Source organism: Thermobia domestica, chromosome 6, assembly GCF_964235325.1.
Source record: "Thermobia domestica chromosome 6, izTheDome1.hap1.1, whole genome shotgun sequence".
Classification (NCBI taxonomy): Eukaryota; Metazoa; Arthropoda; class Insecta; order Zygentoma; family Lepismatidae; genus Thermobia; species Thermobia domestica.
In genome coordinates, this window is record NC_137459.1 from 172,269,657 (window position 1) to 172,290,223 (window position 20,567).

General features: G+C 33.2%; 1 protein-coding gene across 50 annotated transcripts in view; it reads right to left on the reverse strand.

The window, feature by feature from the left end:
• bt (projectin protein bent) overlaps positions 1-20,567 on the reverse strand; it is a 437,567-nt gene that overhangs the window by 105,347 nt on the left and 311,653 nt on the right. For all 50 annotated transcript variants that reach the window (XM_081762406.1, XM_081762402.1, XM_081762405.1 and 47 more), the window contains 12 exons: positions 19,523-19,681; positions 18,422-18,724; positions 17,594-17,875; positions 16,901-17,200; positions 15,000-15,135; positions 14,456-14,622; positions 13,942-14,074; positions 11,656-11,836; positions 9,933-10,077; positions 7,085-7,207; positions 3,273-3,854; positions 787-927 (listed from right to left, as the gene is read on the reverse strand). In XM_081762406.1, the coding sequence (XP_081618532.1) occupies positions 787-927; positions 3,273-3,854; positions 7,085-7,207; positions 9,933-10,077; positions 11,656-11,836; positions 13,942-14,074; positions 14,456-14,622; positions 15,000-15,135; positions 16,901-17,200; positions 17,594-17,875; positions 18,422-18,724; positions 19,523-19,681 (2,652 nt within the window). The remainder of the gene's footprint in view (positions 1-786; positions 928-3,272; positions 3,855-7,084; positions 7,208-9,932; positions 10,078-11,655; positions 11,837-13,941; positions 14,075-14,455; positions 14,623-14,999; positions 15,136-16,900; positions 17,201-17,593; positions 17,876-18,421; positions 18,725-19,522; positions 19,682-20,567) is intronic.

The following is a 20,567-nucleotide window of genomic DNA, read 5'->3' on the forward strand; positions in this document are numbered from 1 at the left end:
GGTGAAAGCCGTATCGTATAAAAAACAATCAGCCGCAATGTTTCGGGGAGGATGTGAATGATATTAATCATAAAAGTCCATTTATATATGTGTACTTAGATGTGAATGCGATAACAAAACACAAATATTTGGGTAATTTAGTACAGTAGCCAGCAAAAGTGCCTATTGATTTCATACATATTCTTCCGCATCAAATACCTTCTAACGAAGAGACTAATTAAATGGAGTTGTCTTGGTCTAGGTAAAATGAAAGTCTCTTCTAGTTACAGATTACATTTACCTTGCAGAAGTTTGCCACTCTTTCCGAAATTATTGTGATAGTACGGAATTGGCATTCATATTTGTTACAGACTGTGCAAAGGACAACTGTAATTTTCATAAACTGGCCAAACAAACAAACAAAAAAAAAAAAAAAAAAAAAAAAGCAACTTCTGGAATTTAGATATATATATTGGTTAATGTTTCACAATATTACACAAAACATATATAAACTACAGTATCAAGGCATGATTTCTTTTCAGGAGTTATTAGAAGTTGCATGCCCTTGAAACCGCTTCATTCTGTGTTCCTTTACTTAGGACTTCTGAACTTTAATGGGCGCAAATTAAAGAAGAATTGTCTGCAAGAATTGTGAAGCAAAACACATTAGTTGTATACTTATGTGTAGAAAACTGTTTGTCTATGATTGGCATTGCCAGAACAAGTCAGATAACATTGTATGGAAGCTGTTCTTCAACAGCGAGAATGGTGGGGGAAAAGAAGAAAAACAAGACATGCAACACATACCTGTTGCTTCATCCATTTTCTCCACGACATATTTCTCAACCGGTTGTCCTCCATCATCAGCTGGTGGGTTCCATTGTAACTTACAGCCTTCGGCATGGACATCGGATATCTTAAGTGGTCCTCCAGGTGGACTAGGCTTATCTGTAATTGTCATGAATTATTTGGGTTTTTTAAAAAAATCCTAATTAATGGTGATATCGTAACTTTTAACAGAGCAAAATAATGAATATAGCAATAGTAACAATAGTAACTTAGTAAAGCAAATATCGTTATATAAATAATTCATTTTTTTACCTTTATGAATGAAATTATGTTATTGCCAATGAAAAACTGTCTCAATTGCTTTCACCATCAGTGCTGAACTATGCTGAATGCATAACAAGAATTTACCAGTACATTGAGCTTAATATTAGCAAATAATTTATCTCATTATAGGAAACATAATAAGTGATGTAAAAAATTTCCGTAATTTTATAAAATTATCAATATTTTCAAGTAATTACTTTGTATATACGATGCTGTATACTGTTAGCAAGGAAATAACTGCATAATACCAGTATATTAAATTTGATAAAATACATTAAAAATAAGCAAAAATTGCATAACAGATTGAGTTTAACCAAAGTTAATTTCATTTCAAGTACAAAAGTAACTGAAGACTTGACCTAAATAGTGATTTAAATTTTATCTTGATACTTTGTAGTGAGTGTCTTTCTTTCTCTTCAAAGCATATGAATGCACGAAACTTTCAATTCTGAAAGATCGTTCATTCTGAATTTTCTTACACAATACATTTTTGCCTCTATTATTTGCAGTAACTCATGAACGTTTCTCTTCTGTTCTTAACTCATCACCAGAAACTGAGAAAGCTTTTACTATGTGTTCCAAAAGCTTTCTACTCAACATTCATACCATGCTTACTAGAACTGGAACATTAAAATCTCCCCCTCTCAGTTTGAATCAATGTTGAATGCCTAAGTGCAAACACTGACAAATTTTTGACACCAGTTTGACTTTTGATCATTTCAGAATCCACACATTATATTTATTCCATTGTTTTAAGTACCTTGTGATTTTCTCAAACTTGTCTACCTCTTAAAACGCACTTACTATTCTGTATTCTATAATAAGGAAATCCCAAATCTCCGTTTCTATAGGCACCAACATTTATCTTTACTTTAGCAATACCCAGTTACTCATTTACCCGAACACATACACCATTACAATTCACCCATCGACTGACCTTTTCAAATTTGTATCTTAATAATCCTCCTTACAAACTTACCATTTTCCCTCAGAGGGAGTACGCATATAGTTCCATTCTTTCCTACAACCGTAGACCTAGGCCAAACTCCTGATGAAATCTTCCATCATTGTTTTCTCACTTATGCTCCTTTTTTCATTATTTTATTATTTTCGTCCTTCATCATACCCGATAGAGGAAATTCACCCAATCTTGTCAAAACTTGCATGGTGGTATACGTTGACAAGTTTAGTGTGCCAATGATGTATTATATGAAGTATTATGGTATGAAAATCTTTGGTTCCCTTGTTATGGGCCATCAAATTTGAGTTTGTATTTATAATGAAGAGTTGTTAAAATCAATGAATGACAAATATTTTACACAATAAAAAAACTTATTAGTTTTAAGCATCTATTAATAATGGTGGCCGCGAGAATCATTACTATTATTATTAGCCACTTTTATATTTTCTTTGCCTCGACACTTATATATTTGATATTACCTACTTTAAAATCAAATATATAAAATAGATAATATATTTTTTCATTTATTTGTACTTTTTCATTTGTTTTTCTTATCTTTTCCAGAATTTTACCTCAATTTTCTCCACACACACACTATCTGCACTTTTCCATCATTCTTCCACCACATGTATTTTTCATATCTTGTTAGTTCTACATTATTCACTACATATTTCATATAACAGTTATATCGCAGATTTATCGTACTTATTTTTTGTAGACCATGCTCCAGTCTCGTGTTTCTTTCCCTTGACACCCACTCAAATTTTCATTTTATTATACGTAACAGTGTAACATATCAGTTAATATTGTTGACAATAAAACACGACCGGGCTTTTATGTCTAGTATATCTTAATTTCTCATGTAACTGGTCGATACAATAGAATCCCTATGAAAACATTAGAAAACAACCTACTATGGAAACATTTGCAGAAAGAAAGCTACCCTTGGTAAATGCTTGTGTTGAAGCTTCATCAGATTGAGAGTATAAATAGAAGTCAAAAGAAATTACATCAGAATTAGAGCTATGTTCATATCAATGGGTTGACCAGTTTGTTTAAGTGTTTACGTTCGAAATTATTATGTAAGTATATTTATTTCGATTTCAGTATTTCCAGTAAAAATAGCAATTTTGACGAACGTAACAATTACTATCTTATTTATTTCAAGTCTTCAATTTTTCCAACTATGTAAAATGTATACTATTATATTAGTACTTACCAAGTACAATAACCTCGACTTCTGCAGTATCTTTTCCATTAACATTTTCTGCCGTAATGGTGTATCTTCCTGACTCAGCACGTGTTGCCATTCTGACATTAAGTTTGGTGTTGTATTCAGGATGTTGAACTTTGATTCGGTCAGTAGATTTCATTTCCTTGCCTCTCAAAAGCCATTTAGTTTCTGGAGGTGGTTCACCAGAAACTTTTACATCGAAACCGAAGTTCTGTCCTGCCTTAATACGGATTTCATTGAGTGTAGATCTGTCAATCTTTGGTGCGAGGTTTCTAGGCTTGGCAATTATAGTGGGAGTAGCGTCACTAGGTTCACCTGGTCCAGCAGCATTAATAGCACGCACTCTAAACTCATACGGTTGACCTTCAATCAGATCTCCAACGGTCGCTGCTGTTTTGTTGGCTGGTACTTCAAGTGCCTTTTCCCAAATACCATATTTATCTCGTTTTTCAATAACGTATCCTGTAATTGGTGAACCTCCATCCTCCTTTGGTGGAGTCCATTTAAGATCAACATGGTCCTTGTCCCAGTCAGTTGCTTTAAGATCCTGTGGTTTGCCTGGTTCATCTGGAAAATACAATATAGAAAATCAGAGAGATGATCGCAAAGTGATAGAACTATATTTACCCGCCATAACAAATATATTATCTTCGTTTTGATTCCCAGATTTTTGGCGACTATTGTGGCAAAGGATTGGAGTGTATGCGTTGAAACTCTCTACATTTCTGGAATAGGAGTTCAAGAATTGCTATGTCATTTATGTATTGCAGCACTTCACGCTGCAAATTAAAAATGTGTTATCAATATTCTTCCCGAATAAAAATATAATCAATACTTACGACATATAAATATGTATGTATGTATATGAATATTTTAAAATTTTATAATATTATTAGCGTTTAACGGGGAAAATGTCCGAAGATCAGGCATAAATTAATCGATAGACCTTACTGAGTAGAATAAAACGATATATGGCATTGTAAAAGTTCATGTTCAGTTTTCGAGAAAATTGAGAACAAAATATTAATGCTGAACAAAAACTACGTTATCAATAAAGGTGAGACTCAAACTAAAGTGTACCCTCATGAAGCTCTTTATTATGACTGTATACAGGTTCCATGCTGTTTCACATTTTTTTCTCAACATGGTTCTGCAGTCATACAACATTTTAAAGTTTGTGCTTAAAAAGCCATTTAATTGACCGCGAACAAACTGTATAGAGACTGGAATAATTTTACAATATTATTAGCATTTAACACATGCACACAAAAGCCACAAATCAGTCATATACCAATCGATAGAGCTTATTGACAAGAACAAAAACTAGTGTAAAAGATCATGCTTAGTTTTAAAGAAAATTAAGAAAAACAAAATATTTTGTAAACCTATAAGTTGTTGTTGAGCGAAAAGCACGCCACCTATTAAGAGCCTGACATACTAATAATAATACAAAATTTACCATTTTTATTTTGCTTGTTTTCTATAAGTGAAAGAACATAATGAAGTACAACTTACCACAATCATAGATAATGTTACTCTACAACAGAAAATATGAGCGTAAGCAATTTTCAGTGTTGCCAAAATAACATTTCCTTCCGAAATCTAACTTAAGGCAACGACTAGAGGAACGAACTCAACTGCATTTGATTATGAATTATAATGTTTTGGTATCCTGTGAACTACTATTGAAAACAACAGTTTCATTTAGTTTGTAATAAACAAAATAGTTTTAATATGCAGTTATTAAAATTAAATAATAATGTTATTTAAAAAGTAGTTCACAGGATACGAAAAGAACATGATAGTTTTTTTTAATTTGTCAATTTTTTTTATGTAAAATGTATTTAAAAAATATTTTTTGATTTAATAGGGGGAGAATTAAAGGTCGCTACAAGGTGTCCACGATATCAAGAAGATTGCTAAATACTGAGAGAAACTACAAGTCAACGCCTTCAGCTGAAAAAATTATATCCAGTACTACATAGTGTCACTATTCTACAGAAATTTCTTGTGTTTCAATTTATACACTATTACAATTTATATTATTAATAATAAAAAAAAATAACACAAGTCTTTCGCGATGTCGTGGGCTTTCAGTAAAGTGTGCCGTTAGTCAAAAGAGGTTGGGAACCACTGGTCTATACTCAGGGCTAGATTGAGGCCCAAACACTTTAAAGATTTCGATATCTCCATACAATAATAAACCACAAAATACAATTTTATTTATCGAAATTAAATAAAACTTGCAGTAAAGAAAAATAAGATGAAACAGTTTATTTTTGTGTATTTTCATTTTATTTATCTATATATATAAAAGAGAACGTACAAATCCTTTGTTAGCTCATCACGCTAATACGGCTGAACCAATTTCTTTCATTTTTGGGGGGTTATTAAGATTTGGACCCTAGATGGTTTTTATCATATCACTTTAATTTTCAATTACCAGTGTCTTGAGATAATTGACCATTCAAGTGTCCATAACGTACAAATCCTTTGTTAGCTCATCATAGCTAAATCTAACCGTATTTATATGCAACCCACATGACCGTGTCACTCGGCGGGTTAACATAAATGACAGGCGATATAATGTTAACATTTACTCCAATCTTCTATGGTTTTTATCATATCACTTGAAAGCGAAAAAGTAAAAATTATCTAAGTAACAAAGTTTATTGCGTTCCGGGGTGACCCCAGCGAAGCGGGGTGAACGCTGCTAGTATTTGAAAAGTTTTTTCCTATTTTTAAAAATTGAAAATTCTTTGATCAGATCTTCAATCCTTACTATTATTATCATTTTATTTCCGCCAAGGAGGTTATGTTTTGACGGAGTATTTGTGTGTGTGTGTGTGCTTTTCTACTGAACTTGTATAGAAAGTATACAAATTTCTCACAGTATATACAAAGTTTGCCTCGTTTTTATTTATGTATGGGAACTTTTTCCTTTCTATTTTATGACTCTTGGCGAAAATCTGTGCTTTCTAAGCGTTCTTGTTATTACTGTAAGAATATCTATATGTAATTTTGTCATTTAATGTAGGGTCCCCTTTTGTTAATCCTGATTCAGATACCCCATTTGAAGTTGTGCACCAATGGCTCATGAAACAATTTAAATTCGGCTATGGGAAATTTCTGTGGTGTTCCCTTTCCATGATATCCTAGGCACGTGCTTAGTTTGCTTAATGGTTAATCCACCCGTGTCTAAACTATAATAAATATATTACATCAATTCCTTTTATAGTATTAGTTAAATGATATATCGAAATAATGTTTTTCCAACTCAATGGATTCCTTCAAAATAACTTCCCTTCAATAAATAGATGTGACCCCGTGTTGCATAGTCGCTAACTTTCTAGCCATTTGTGCGAGCAGCCTCAAGTTCGATTCTCGGTGGGGACATTCGGTTGGAAAGGTGTATAAGCCTTTTCAGACCAGCTATCCTTAGTGAGGATTTCCTGCGTTTTCCTCATTCACACTAGGCAAACACACTGGGCAAACACCTAACATAAAGGTCCCACACTACTTGCTTCCTTCCCTATTCCTTTCTTTCTTTCCCATTTCTCCGAGTAGTATGATCACCGAGTGACATCATCCTTCATACACGACAAGCTAAATAGCCATAGACATCGAAAGCTCAGAAATATATAGTTCCTAATTTCAATAAATGGAAACCATTTTAGTTTTAACATAGAAAACAACTTTCTTTGTATGAGAAATATAAAGTTGACTTTTATAATTACATTTTATTTTATTATTGTTATTGCAATGAATGTAATATTTTCCATTAAGAAAGTACCTACCGAAAGGATTCTTGGCGATAATAGGTTTCTCCGTTTCAAGAGGTGTGGATTCTCCCTCTGCATTCACCGCTGCAACTCTGAATTTGTACTCCTTCCCTGGAGTCAAACCAGTTACTTCCATAGCTACAATAAATAAAACAATAATAGTAAAACTCAGAGTAATTCATATTTTACACATATTAATGACGTGAATATTATGGACTAAGAAAGTTTAAGTTATGTGTAGTTGATTTAAAATACCAATATTATGACGTAATGGACCCGTTGAAAACCTAATTCAACCATCAAGTGCATATGATAGTATTTCATTCTTCCGTTCAGTGATTTGAAGTTTTGAAAAGAGAGTTGAATAATGACTCATATTTTTTCCTTTTTTACAGCGTTCCTAGCATTTCGAAATTTTTCGAAAAACGGAATTCTTTTCGAAAAAAATGAAAAAATCGAAAAATGAAATTTCCGAAAATCAGAAAACAGTTTTTTTAAAATAAGGTGATCCTTGATATAAACAACTTACTCCCATCTTTGCAGACGCTACTGCGCATGGGCCAAATACGTCACAAAGGATCATGGTTACTTGCAAGGAATAATAGTCTGTAGTGTAGAAGTAACTAGCGTTACATTTGTTCATTAATATTTTACGCAAGAAAGTTTTAGATAACCTTGAACGAGCCTTTTTCATTTGTATGTGGGAAGTATAATGTACTTTTGTATAGCCAACATTGAAAAGGTATGCATCATTTCACAGAATTTTTTAAAATTTTGTTTGAATACTTGATTTTAAAATAATAAACGCATGTTTCTTCTTACGCACTCTTGATTATAACTATGTTAGACTAACTATAAATATGTATGCTGTTGATGGTGCATTACTCATTGTACTCCAACCAAATATTTAATATTTATAGAGAGTATCGTCTCTATACTTACTATCCCACGGTGTCGCTGTCACTAGCATTCAGTAACACGTAGTCCGTACAATCTATTCTTCGTAGTAGGTATCGTCCATCAAACTAGCCGAATTTGACTCTACTTGCTTTTAATATGCATGACAAGTCATTCGTTAATTAACTTCCAGCTTTATATAATACAAGGTATTTCAAACGAAAATCTTACTATTTTTATGTTTCAAAGTAAGAGGTAAAGAAAAATTAAACATACATTCTTCTATGTAGTCTCCATGAGGTCCAATGCAAATATTCCAGCACTTTTGAAGTGCGTGGATTCCTTGCGAGAAAAATGTGTTTGATTGTAACTACAATGCATCGTGCATTTTGGATACCATTACTTCGAAAATGCATGCTTTCATTCGCTCTTTGAGCGGTCCAAAGACATGAAAGTCACTGCGGGTGATATTTGCAAAATTTGGATGTAAAGAACTAAAATATGATATTCTGGATTGTGGATACCATTAAACGGGGGCAATATGAGATCAGATGTTGTCATGAATGAACACTATATCTGAAGTCAAAAGCCTTAGTCGTTTTACTCCTGATTTCAGGTTAACGCTATTTTGGAGCAGACCTGCATACCAGACATCGGTCACTGTTGCTCAGTTTTCCACGTAGTGTTCCAAATTACCCCATTTTTATCCCTGGAGAGAGCGAGAGAATTTTCTGCTGTTGGTTGAGTGCGGAATTTTTCGGTTTTGATAATGAGCTATGGCTCCTTCCTTCCTTGCTTTGGTTTGGTTTAGTGATAGTGGACCTGAATGTCATCTTCTGTAACGATTCTACGACGAAATTCATCATCTTTGGCTTGAAAATGACTCAAAAGCTCCTCAGAGACAGCAACACGACGGTCTCTCAATCCAGCAATCAATTGATGTGGTATCCATCTCAGATCTCACGGAGCATCTTGTTGAACCGCAATACATCACGGTTCAACAAACACTAGCATCCAAAGTTCACAATAATATATCTATTTTCCTTAACAAGCTCTTCTAGTGTTTTCGATCCACACCACTATGTGTGACTGCTGCAGTAGCGGTGCGTTCTTCACAGAAGTTACATCACTTTGAAACTTTCTATATTCCTCGTAGACTTACTGCAGCAGCATACAAAAATTACTATACTGCATTTTCATCTTGCGATGAAATTCAATTAGTTAATACCTTCATTACTCGAAAAATGCATCAGAGATAGCTGGTCTAACGCGGTGCATGTTGTCAATCCGACGGTCATCCTTGCACTACGGCTATTTCCTTGTTCAGTGTTCGTACGTGATACTGCCACCTGCCAGTCATTTTTCCAACAACAAGGACAACTTCTGTCAACTTACACACCAGTTGTACAACTTTTCGGAATTTAATGGTATATGTAACGTTTTACTTGAAAGTTCCTCGTTCCATGTATATCAACATCATACATCAACATCAAAAGCTATTATATTTTATGTAAAGAGCACGTTATTTCCATTGAAAAGTTTTTATGCATTTCCAGAAAACGACTAGATTATCAAATATTTTATGTTTTTCACAAATTAATCTAGCATCTATTTTGTTTTTTGAAATGAATTCTGACCCCTACGAAGAAGTTTTAATCTTATTAACTATTTTATTAACTAATAGAACCCTTAATGAATCATGCATAATGGCTAAACCTGAAAAATTTAAATATAATATTCAACAAATTTTACATGTAGCAGATAAATATTATTGAAATGAATTTGAATATTTCTAAGGAAAGTTCGAACCATTTTAAAGAAGCTAAAACAATTTTCTTTGTGTTTTGATCATCAATATAAATTAATGGTTTCTTTAAAACTCCCAGTTCATTTTCAAAATTATTGTTTATATTTTGTCACACTTTCAATTTAGAAGTCAAGTCAGTGTGTTTGCAAATTCATATACCTGGTTCCTGAGAACGTCCACAAGGTACCCACAATCCTGTTTCAGGATCCATCTTCTCGACTTGATAGTATTCGATGGGAGTTCCACCATCATCTTTTGGCCTCTTCCACTTAAGCTTACAGCCTTCCTTATGCACATCTGATACCTAGCAATAAAATTAATATTGTTATGATCTTGTGCGTTATTTCTATAATTCTTGGAAACATTGTAAACATTAAGGCTTCAAAGAAATCACTATGGCTTGCATAACTTTATTTTAGAATTATATCTAAAAGAAATGAAAAAGTAATAAAGTAAAATAAAGTCTGAAATCAATTATCTGAGTAAGTTGGTAAAATATTATGTAGAACCAGTGCTCTTTCTCTGAAATGTTACTACAGCAACTTCCACACTTTTAACATATCGTCCAAAATAACTGTGTCGTCTTTAGATCTCTTCTTGCTTCTGGTATCGAGAATGAAGACATCGAAGCAATCGCAGATTCACATATTTGCAATGGTTAAACTGTGTGAGAAGTGGTCTCCTTATGCTGATGAACACGAGTGCACAATTTGTTTGTATGAGGACAGATTACATAGACGGTTATTACTATAAAGTTCGTTAAAAAGGACCCCCTTTCGCATCCACTGAAATATATTATAATTGTGGCCGAAGTGTTTTTCAGAGGAAAGAGTATGTCCGGGACTTCATTTTTGTGAAAATGCTCACGGAAAACACGAACTGTTTCTTTTTCATTTCAGCGGAAATTTAGGGGCTGCGAAGGCAAGCAGCAAAAAATCTAAATAAGTGGATAAAAAACAGATGCTGCAAGCTATTGATCATATTACCTTTTATATATATATATACTATTGATTTAGTAATCAAATCGATTTAAGTTGAAAAATTAGCTTCATAAATACAAGAATTAAAAATAAATAGAGAAACATACTTTTAATCTACAAAAAAGTGCCGATACATTGTACCGCTACATATCTCCAGAAAAAAAGCATTATGCAAAACTATTTATGTTATTATTAAATAAATATATCTCACTTGTTACAGTAATGATGACAGTCAAATTAAATTATGAATATTTTTTCTCAAGATAGAGGATCATTCAAGGATATTTTTTAGCACATTTTAAGTTTCTCACATCTTTTAAAAATATCATATAACATTAAATAATCTAGGCCCTTACAATGATATTCTGCAAATGACAAAGGTGATTTTATATTTCATTGCAGTTATTAAAGCTCTTGGATTGCGTTATTTTGATCATGATTGTTATCTCATTTACATTGTAGCAATTATTTGAGAATTCATCACAATTGTTCGTACCGGTATAAATTAGTCACTTACATGCACTAGATAAATTTGTTTCTTTTGGGAATATTTAGCTAGTCTAATGTACTGGTCATATTAGCGCCAAATGAAATTCTCAGTGGATATTCTAGAAATTTTCCCCAGTAAATTCAAGCAAGTCCCTACGTCCATGTGATCCTCATTTAATACTTATATTAGGTAGTCCAAGTATTGAGCCTTTTGCGCGTGAGATTGCGTTAGTGTCCCAAATCTCAGGGCATATGAGTCGCATCAGATCAAGCCTAACGACGCTTGACAGCTGATAGTTGAAGCCAGTAAATGTGCAAAAAGTATTGGAATTCTTATAACCAGAAGTAAGGTACAGGTAAGAAAAAAGAATCTACCAATTTGCCTTTAGTGGATGCGTTAAAATATTACATACCTGCAGCGGACCTTCTGGAGGAGACGGTTTGTCTGTCACTGTAACATTTACAGTCACAGTATCCTTGCCTGAACTATTGGAAGCTGTGACAGTATACTCTCCAGAATCTGCACGCTGAACTGGTCGAATAACAAGTTTCGTGTTGTAATCCACATTGTCGATCTGTACCGATTTGGAAGACCTAGAACCAAGAAAATTATGATACACTTTAAATTTATTTAGGTTTTCAGATAATACTCGGGTAAAAACGCTTTTAGAACACTCAGTGGAAATTAACGGATCTAACCCAAAGATGGTACCGGTACACAAACAGATGATGGTGTTTAGAAGTTATTCTAACATGGTGCACAAACATATTATACAGGGTATTCAAAAACACAGTACTCTCCTTAATATCCCCTGCAAACACGTAGAACTGCCACCAGGCATTTATTCGGGCAGGCTGCCGTCGTTTAGTCACTGAATGTTTATTTGGGATATGCTATTCCATGCTCGCTATAGATATTAATGGAATTGAGAGAGAGACGTTGCCGAAGTCGGACTAGAGGTCAAGCGGCATATCCCATACGTGTCAATAGGGCTTAGGCTCGGAGACTTAGCAGCCAGAGTAGAAACTATATACCGAGTAAAGTACGCTTGGTTACCTAGCCAGTATGGGAATGCACATAATCCTGCATCAAGATGGAGCAATATAGCTCAGATTGTACTGTTGGTCTCCGCCCTGTCAGTTAGAGTGGCCAAACGATCCTTTGTACAGATGCTTCCCCGCGAATTGTGAAGGGAATGTAAGGGCACGTTCTACTTTGGGAACCCTCTGCCTCTTCTTGCGTACACCACCGATGAATCACTGACACTTCACAGCCCACGCAAGTAGCAGTTTTGCGGAATGCCTAGCCATTTTTCAGTTCCATTATACGGCTTAGTTCGAGCCATTAATTGTACGACAAGCATTTTTGCTCGCATCACCGTGGCAGTGCAGGCACAAACTGTGATTCACACACAACGGATTCACAAACATTTAAAATCGTTGTGTTATCCGACGACCTTTATACTACTGGTAACATGCCCTCTATGGACTCTACGTTCAGCTTTCCCTAATGTGATGGCCGGTGTGGTGAAATTTTCAAACTAAGACCAAAATACCATTTATAGATAACCCTTCTCTAGTTTTGAATTTCGTTGGAATCGGGTGGTGTATATTGGGTGTTCTTGAAAGCGCTTCCAGTGTATATCAAAATATTTTAATTTAAAAAGGAAGCTCATTTTCATTTTCTTTTTTCCAAATTTGTTATAAATAAAGGTAAAATTAGATGTGACAATAAGTGAATGTTGCCGCATGCACAGTGAGGTATTTCTTTTGTTTTAAAAAAATAACAAATATCAAGTGATTGAAATTAATGTTCAGAATATTAACGAAAATTGGATAATAAAATTTTCCTGTCTTTTTATACGCAATTGAGAGATACTTCCAGCAAAGATCATAAACAGTGGCCGAATTATTAGATTCATTATGAATTTCCGTAGTATGTGAAAATTGTATTCAAAATAACTGATCCGATCACGTCAGGATGATAAATCTAATCTAAAAATAAGTTTGAATATTTTGACTTTTTATACCTAATGAATGAAAGCTAATGAAGACGGAACTAGATTAATTGACAATATTGTTTTGAAAAGTAGTAGAGAAACTATTAACGGACTACATTCTTGCCAATACCAAATTGTTAGATGTTACAACTATAAAATTATTTAAGCACATTGTTAAATAAGTAATATCCATACTAAAAGTCTTTAATTAGCTAACATTTGCTTTAATGTCTAAAATCGTGTCATAAGTTATTACTCTAGCTTCATTAACATTTTTTTATTTATTTATTTGTAACATCCATACATCTCAATACCGTACTAGAATGTAAATGTTCATACAAAAGACCGCACAAATCTGTGTCCCCATATGTAAAAACAAACTGCAAACACTTGAAAAGAATAATAAAGACATGAAATCAAAAATTGATTATTGGATGACATATATTTTATGTAACATACTTTTACAACATAAATACATGTTACAGAAATTCACCTTGAATAATAAATTGTTCAGCATCTATAAAATAATTTAAATCAGAATTATAATATTTGAAGTATATGTTAAAATAAGATGATTTTCATAATATTAAAAGGAAAAATGAAAAATATTAAAGTAAAAAAAAGAATTACTGCAATATCTTAGAATAACAACATCTATTTTAGACAGTCGTACGAATAAAAAAGTAAAATGAAACTCACCGGAGAGGCACACTACCATATCTCCATTCAACAGTTGGTGGAGGCTCTCCAATAATAGCAGCATCAAATTTAAGTGTTGATCCTGCAGACAACGTAACATCACGCAAATTTCTGCGATCAATTCTTGGTGCCACTGGAAATTGCATAACCCAATTAGCAAAATATTGTTATATTTTCTAAAGAGAAAGATATAGAATTTTTATTCTGTGCAATTCTTAACCAAGTACATTACTTAAAATTTATTAAGAAGAAATTAAAAATATATTGTGCTATTTTCTAATATTGTAAGATATACAAATATAAGGATTACACACTTTCTATTATGTCTATTTTACTTTCATCTGTTGAAAATCATATCAAAATAAACTAAATTGTTTCTATTGTAAAATTAACCAATGCATAGTGATTTTGAATTAAATACCAATTTATTTGCTAAAACCACTTCAATATTATGTATCAATTTTATTTTATTTAAATTCTTAAAAATATTAACTTCCATTTACAGTGTACTTACAGAATCTTGGTTTTGCAACAATAGTTTTGCTTGCATCACTGGGTTCACTCTTTCCAGCTTCATTGACAGCTATAACTCTGAATTGATATTCATTTCCTTCAATAAGTCCATGTACAACAGCTTGGGGAGTGGAAGTATTTGTCTCCACTGCCTTCTCCCACATCATGCTATATGAAATATATCGAAAAAATGAAACTATCTTCGTACTTTTTGTATGCATTATGTTAGATTTTCCTATTTACTCAATTAGGTTCTCAATTCAAGAATTATAACGATAAAGAGAATACATGTTCAAAATTATAAAATTGAGAATGATGCAAATTCTTCTAAAACGTAACCGTAAATATTATCCACTGCATGTTTCATCTAATAAGAACTCTCAATCTGGGAGAGAACGTAGTATTTTGCTTAAGAAAATCAACCATCTCTTTAACAGATTGGCTTGATTTGGATAAAATGATGCACTTCAGTCACACATAGATAACTGGAAATATATTGTCATTCAAGAATAAAATTCTTTTATGATACATAACAAGTTACTTACCTATATTTATCTTTCTTCTCTATTATGTAACCAGTAATGGGAGAACCACCATCTGATATGGGCTCTTTCCATATAAGATCCACGTGATTCTGACTCCAATCTACTGCTTCGGGCGCACCAGGTTGATTTGGTACAGCTAAAAAAGTAAAATAAATATATATCATGTGAGTGTGGGGTTTAATTTACACATACATTTGCTCACTGTATATTTCTTTCATGCTTTAAACCTTCAATTTTTTACAAGTAAATAACTAAATGTTAATTGAGTAGAAAAAGTTTGAATTATTATCATATATACCATACGAATTCAAAGTTGACACTAAAAGCTCAAATTATATTTATGTACTTTGAAACTATAGTACATTTTGAGGAAAATAACACTAATAAAAAAAATCACTTGTTATATACAGATGGTTATCAAAATCTTGGATATACCTATAGTTTGCAACACGTAAGACGTATCAAGTACTTGTATTGAGGATGTGTCTCCACCGCTTAGCTCTTATTAATGGTGTTGGATGATCGACTGTAATACGTCAGGCAGAGTAGAATGAAGGCATAATTTGAAGCGGACAGAATGATGGTGATGTAAAATTGAAAAAAACTTCTGAGTTCCAAAGAGGCCAAACCAAATTGTCTGTGCTCTGTTAGTTGGCGCAAGTGGTCAGTATGTTGAATGTGTCGCGAAGAGCAGTACAGAATTCATAACAAAGCAACATTGGCAAAAGGAAATAGTATATAGAAGAGAAGCCTTAGTGACAGGGATCGCTGAATTGAAGAGGATTGTCACCAATGACCGTAGAGAGAATACGACTAAAGTTACTTCGAAACTCAATCAGCATCTGGAATAGCCTACTGTGACAATCACAATCCAACATGTGTTGTATAACCTACATATGCGCAGTGTACCTGCAGTTTACAAATTGCTAATCACCGCCAACAATGATTTAGCGGAAAGAAAGTCGTTCCGAGCAGATGTAAATTGAACCACTGATGATTGGAAACACAAAATACTGTTCGATTAATTCTGTTTCACCTTATTTTTAACAACAGATCATATATATATGTGACGGACGCCCAGATAAATTTATGCTCCAAACTGTTTCCTCCTTACAATTCAACATGGCGGCAGCTCCATCAACCTGTTGGGCACAATTTCGTGTTATTCCGTGAGTCCTGTACAATCCCAGGACGCATTTCTGTCAGTGATTGTGTGAACATTTTAGGTAATGAAGCGCATTCTATGGTCCATATATAGTTTCCGACTAATGACGCAATTTCTAAAGATGGGAATAGTCCAACACTGCTTTAATTGTTAAGGTGGTTTCATGAACATAAGGCTAAACTACTCTGCAAGCCACTCATAATTTATATATCGCCATTACACGACAAATCATAGCCCTTCTGCAGACTAGCGATAAGCTGAATTTTCCTCAGATGTTTCCATTATTTTGATAATCATCTGTATATATATATATATATATATATATATATCAACACAATAGTTTTGATAATGTTTTGATAATCATCTAACAATAAAATCTCAAGTTTAGTCAATAACTTGTACGTCAGCTGATCCGGGGTGTTGCTCGTTGTTATTTATTCCACTCAGTTTTTTGTTTTCAAATATTGTGCATAAACATTAATCACCTCATGCAACGCCGGGCACTTCTGCTAATACAATATATAGTAAAGTTTAATTTAAATAACTTGTAATTTAATAGTATTTGCAACAAAACTGGAATGTAACCTTTGTAGCGTATCAAGAATGCTGTTATTATTGATAAAGAGAAACAACTAAAGAAAAAGAAAATATTCCAAATATTCGAGATTAACTATTCTCTTGACAAGTCAAAAGTTACCTTAACTTTTCATATAATTAAGAATTAAAAGGTACTTACTGAAAGGATCTTTTGCTATTATAGATGACAGTGTTTCAAGTGGTTCTGACTCTCCTTCTTTATTCACAGCTTTAACTCTGAATTGATACTCATGGCCTGGAATTAACCCAGCTACTTCCATTTCAGGATCCTTAGTGCGGCCAACAGGTAACCAAATTCCAGTGTCGGGGTCGAACTTCTCTACCAAATAATTATCAATTGGTTCTCCACCATCATCTTTAGGTTTCTTCCATTTCAGTTTGCAACCATCCTTACGTACATCTGATACCTCAAGAGGTCCTTCAGGCTTTCCAGGTTTAGCTGAAAAATGGACATAGTATAAATACTTTGCCCCGCTCGTCAAAACACTAAGAAAGTAAACAAAAATTTTCTGGATAATACCAAGATTTTTACTTTAATAATCTTCAGATAACGCTTCGTATATAAATGTATTTCTTTTTGTAAGTATAATAACAGATAAAAAGATAGTTATGCAATTAAATAGGAAACATGTAAAAATACTCATTACTTTTCTTAATTTTTCATAATTCAATAATACATAGTTATTGAAGATTATATACGATTATCTTCAAACTAATGACAGGTATAATTTTAAATACTGTTTGTTATGAAATATTCTCTTCATATTGCACTGCGAAATAAAAGAACGAAATTTTATAGATGTGTTTATTTGGTTTATTTTTCAATACTTACATACAACAGTGATTTCAACTTCAGCTGTGTCTGATCCCCACTTGTTAGTAGCCTGAATCTTATATATGCCACTGTCTTTCCTTTCTGGGTTATCGTTGAAAAATCTCGTATTGTATGGAACGTTTTCAATTCTCTTGGAATGTGTTTCTTGAATGGATTTGTTGTTCAAAGTCCACGTAACATCAGGAGGTGGCTCTCCAATGATTTTGACGTCGAAGAGGATAGGTTCGCCTTCACGTACTGTGATGTTACGAAGATTCTTTCTGTCAATCTTTGGAGGCACTGAAATATTTGAGATTCTGAGTTAGAACAGAAACAGTAAAAGCGTAAAAGATATAAGATATAGTTAACAAGGATTAAAACAGAAATATCTGAAATTTTAACAAAATCTGTTTCGTAAAGAATACATTCAAAAATTCTACAATATACAGGTATACCAATCTGATATGTGTGTATCGTCTTCAGTAGGTAACTTGTAAATGCGTAATAAAGCTATATATAACTTTTTATTAGATAAAGCAAACACAAGTAGGATAATATAGAAACTCACGAATAATGAAATGAAATGAAATGAAATATTTCAGTTTTACGGCCCACAGTTATGCCAACTAGGTTAAAGGAGACGGTGATGATGAGAAGTGAATGAAATGGTGGAATGCAGAAAATGGGAGGAAACGGGAGAAGCCCGAGGAAACTCACGCACACGGTATTTGTCCACGACAAAGTTCACTTGGCGCGAGCTGGGATCGAACCAGAGACCCCATGTACCAGAGATGAACGCTCTATCAGTGAGCCAACACTGCCCCCGAATAATGAAGAATAACTTACACTTCCTTGGTTTTGCAGTAACAGGTTTACTTGCTTCACTTGGCTCTCCAGGACCGGCCGCGTTCACCGCACGAACACGGAATTCATAGGTTACACCTTCTTCCAAGTTTTCTGCAGTTCCTTTACAGTCAGTTCCCTTCACTTCTCCAGCCTTTGTCCAACGAGTGCCTCCTTTCTCTCGCTTTTCAATGACATAACCAGTGATTGGAGAACCACCATCTTTGGTTGGCGGAGTCCATTTGAGATCTACATGATCAACATCCCAATCAGTAGCATCCGGCGTTCCAGGTGGACCAGGTTCATCTGTGTCAAACAAAAGTAAATCATCATTATATTTATAAGCACAAAATATTGATATTTCTCATTTAGACTATTTAACACGAGAGTTATCTTAAACGATTACTTCTTATTTATTTGTGTTTCAAAAATCTTCTGGTCCTATTGATGAATAATTGTAGGATATAAACGCTATAATAATTTCTAAAAGCGGTTTATTAAATAATGATTGAAGCTACTATTGTAAATCATATAATGTTATACTTTACATGGGGTCATTCGGATTTTGCATCATTTTTATTCTTTGGTTATTACGTATTTTCAATAATAGAAATAATGCTCTTAACTTTGCGTAATAAAATATTTTGACTATTTAAGGGAATTGTAATGTAATATTTTAGGAGTTGTAAATCTATCTTGAGAATCTTCCTCTAAAAATAAATTCTTACTTTGAGATATATGTATTATTATGATTGTTATTAAAATTTTAATTCATTTATTTTTAAGTATAGTTATGAAAACATAAGCCATTGGACATGCTCACTTGATTTATGTAATGTGTGAAGATATGCGGAAACTAAAGTGATATAAAGAAAGTCACAAACATAAAATACCACTGGAACTCAACTTAGATTTAAGAAAATTAACTGTTAAGAAAGATACTCAAGAGATTTAAAGAGAACAGGAGCATCTGAGAGAATTAATTTTACAAGTAACTGTACTGAACAGATCAAGAAAACAGAGATATACGATAGTGTGGAAACTTTTCAGAGCATATGATCTCCGGAGATTACATAATATTGAGGATCATGATTTTTTACTTACCGAATGGATTCTTAGCAATAATAGCCTGCTCAGCTTCTAATGGTTCTGATTCACCTTCTGCATTTACTGCCATGACTCGGAATTTGTACTCTTGTCCAGGTTGTAGATTTGTAACTTCCATTTTTGGATCCTTAGTTCTACCAACTGGAACCCATCGTCCTGGATAATAACAAACAAAATACTTGATAATCAAGAAGAAAAATTTTATTATTCATCATAATCTACAATTGCAAATATTTTCAAATATCGTATTTGAAAATTGTCTAATGTGATGCAATCTTAAACTAACATATATTCTACAAGTATTACAATGAAATTAAAATTTCCTAAAGATTGTGCCGAACAAAAGATGAAGATGATAAGTTCAAATATACATGCTTTTGCTTGACTTCTTGATTCTTCTCTTCTTAAACTCAGATTATTACAATTACATAGTTAATATGTGGTAACCTTTAACTCCCATTTCCTTTAACTATGTTTTATATATACAGTATAAAATTCAAAAAATTACATACAATTCTACTCTGCATACATAGAATCTGCACCCATGCCTGTCTACTTGTTTGAAAAGAAATCTGATAAGCGCAATAAGTTCATTTATATTTAAAAGTTACTCTAATTGTAAGACCTTACAAATCACATGTGGTAGAGTTGGCGACTCGGAAAGATAATATCTAACAGCGGTGGAAGAAATTGCCTAGACAGGTATTGACGTAAATATAATTCCAAATCTGATGTGACTAAGAACATCTTCGAAAGTCCTCAGAGTGATCGACGGTTTGAATTGTCTTCAAATTCATCCGATCTTCCATGATAAAATTATGAGGCAATGACTTTCTCCCTACGTAAAGTTCACGATGGTAGTTCAGTGTCGAAATTTTGAGCCCTTAACTGGTATCACAGACGAATAATCATGGTTTACAAAAACTTGAATTGCTTTCTATCCGCATTGTTCTGAATTCACTTTCCTTAGTTTGGATCAACGTTAAACCGAAATCTATATTTTAGTTATTTATAAAAATTCTAGTGTTAACTTTTCGATACC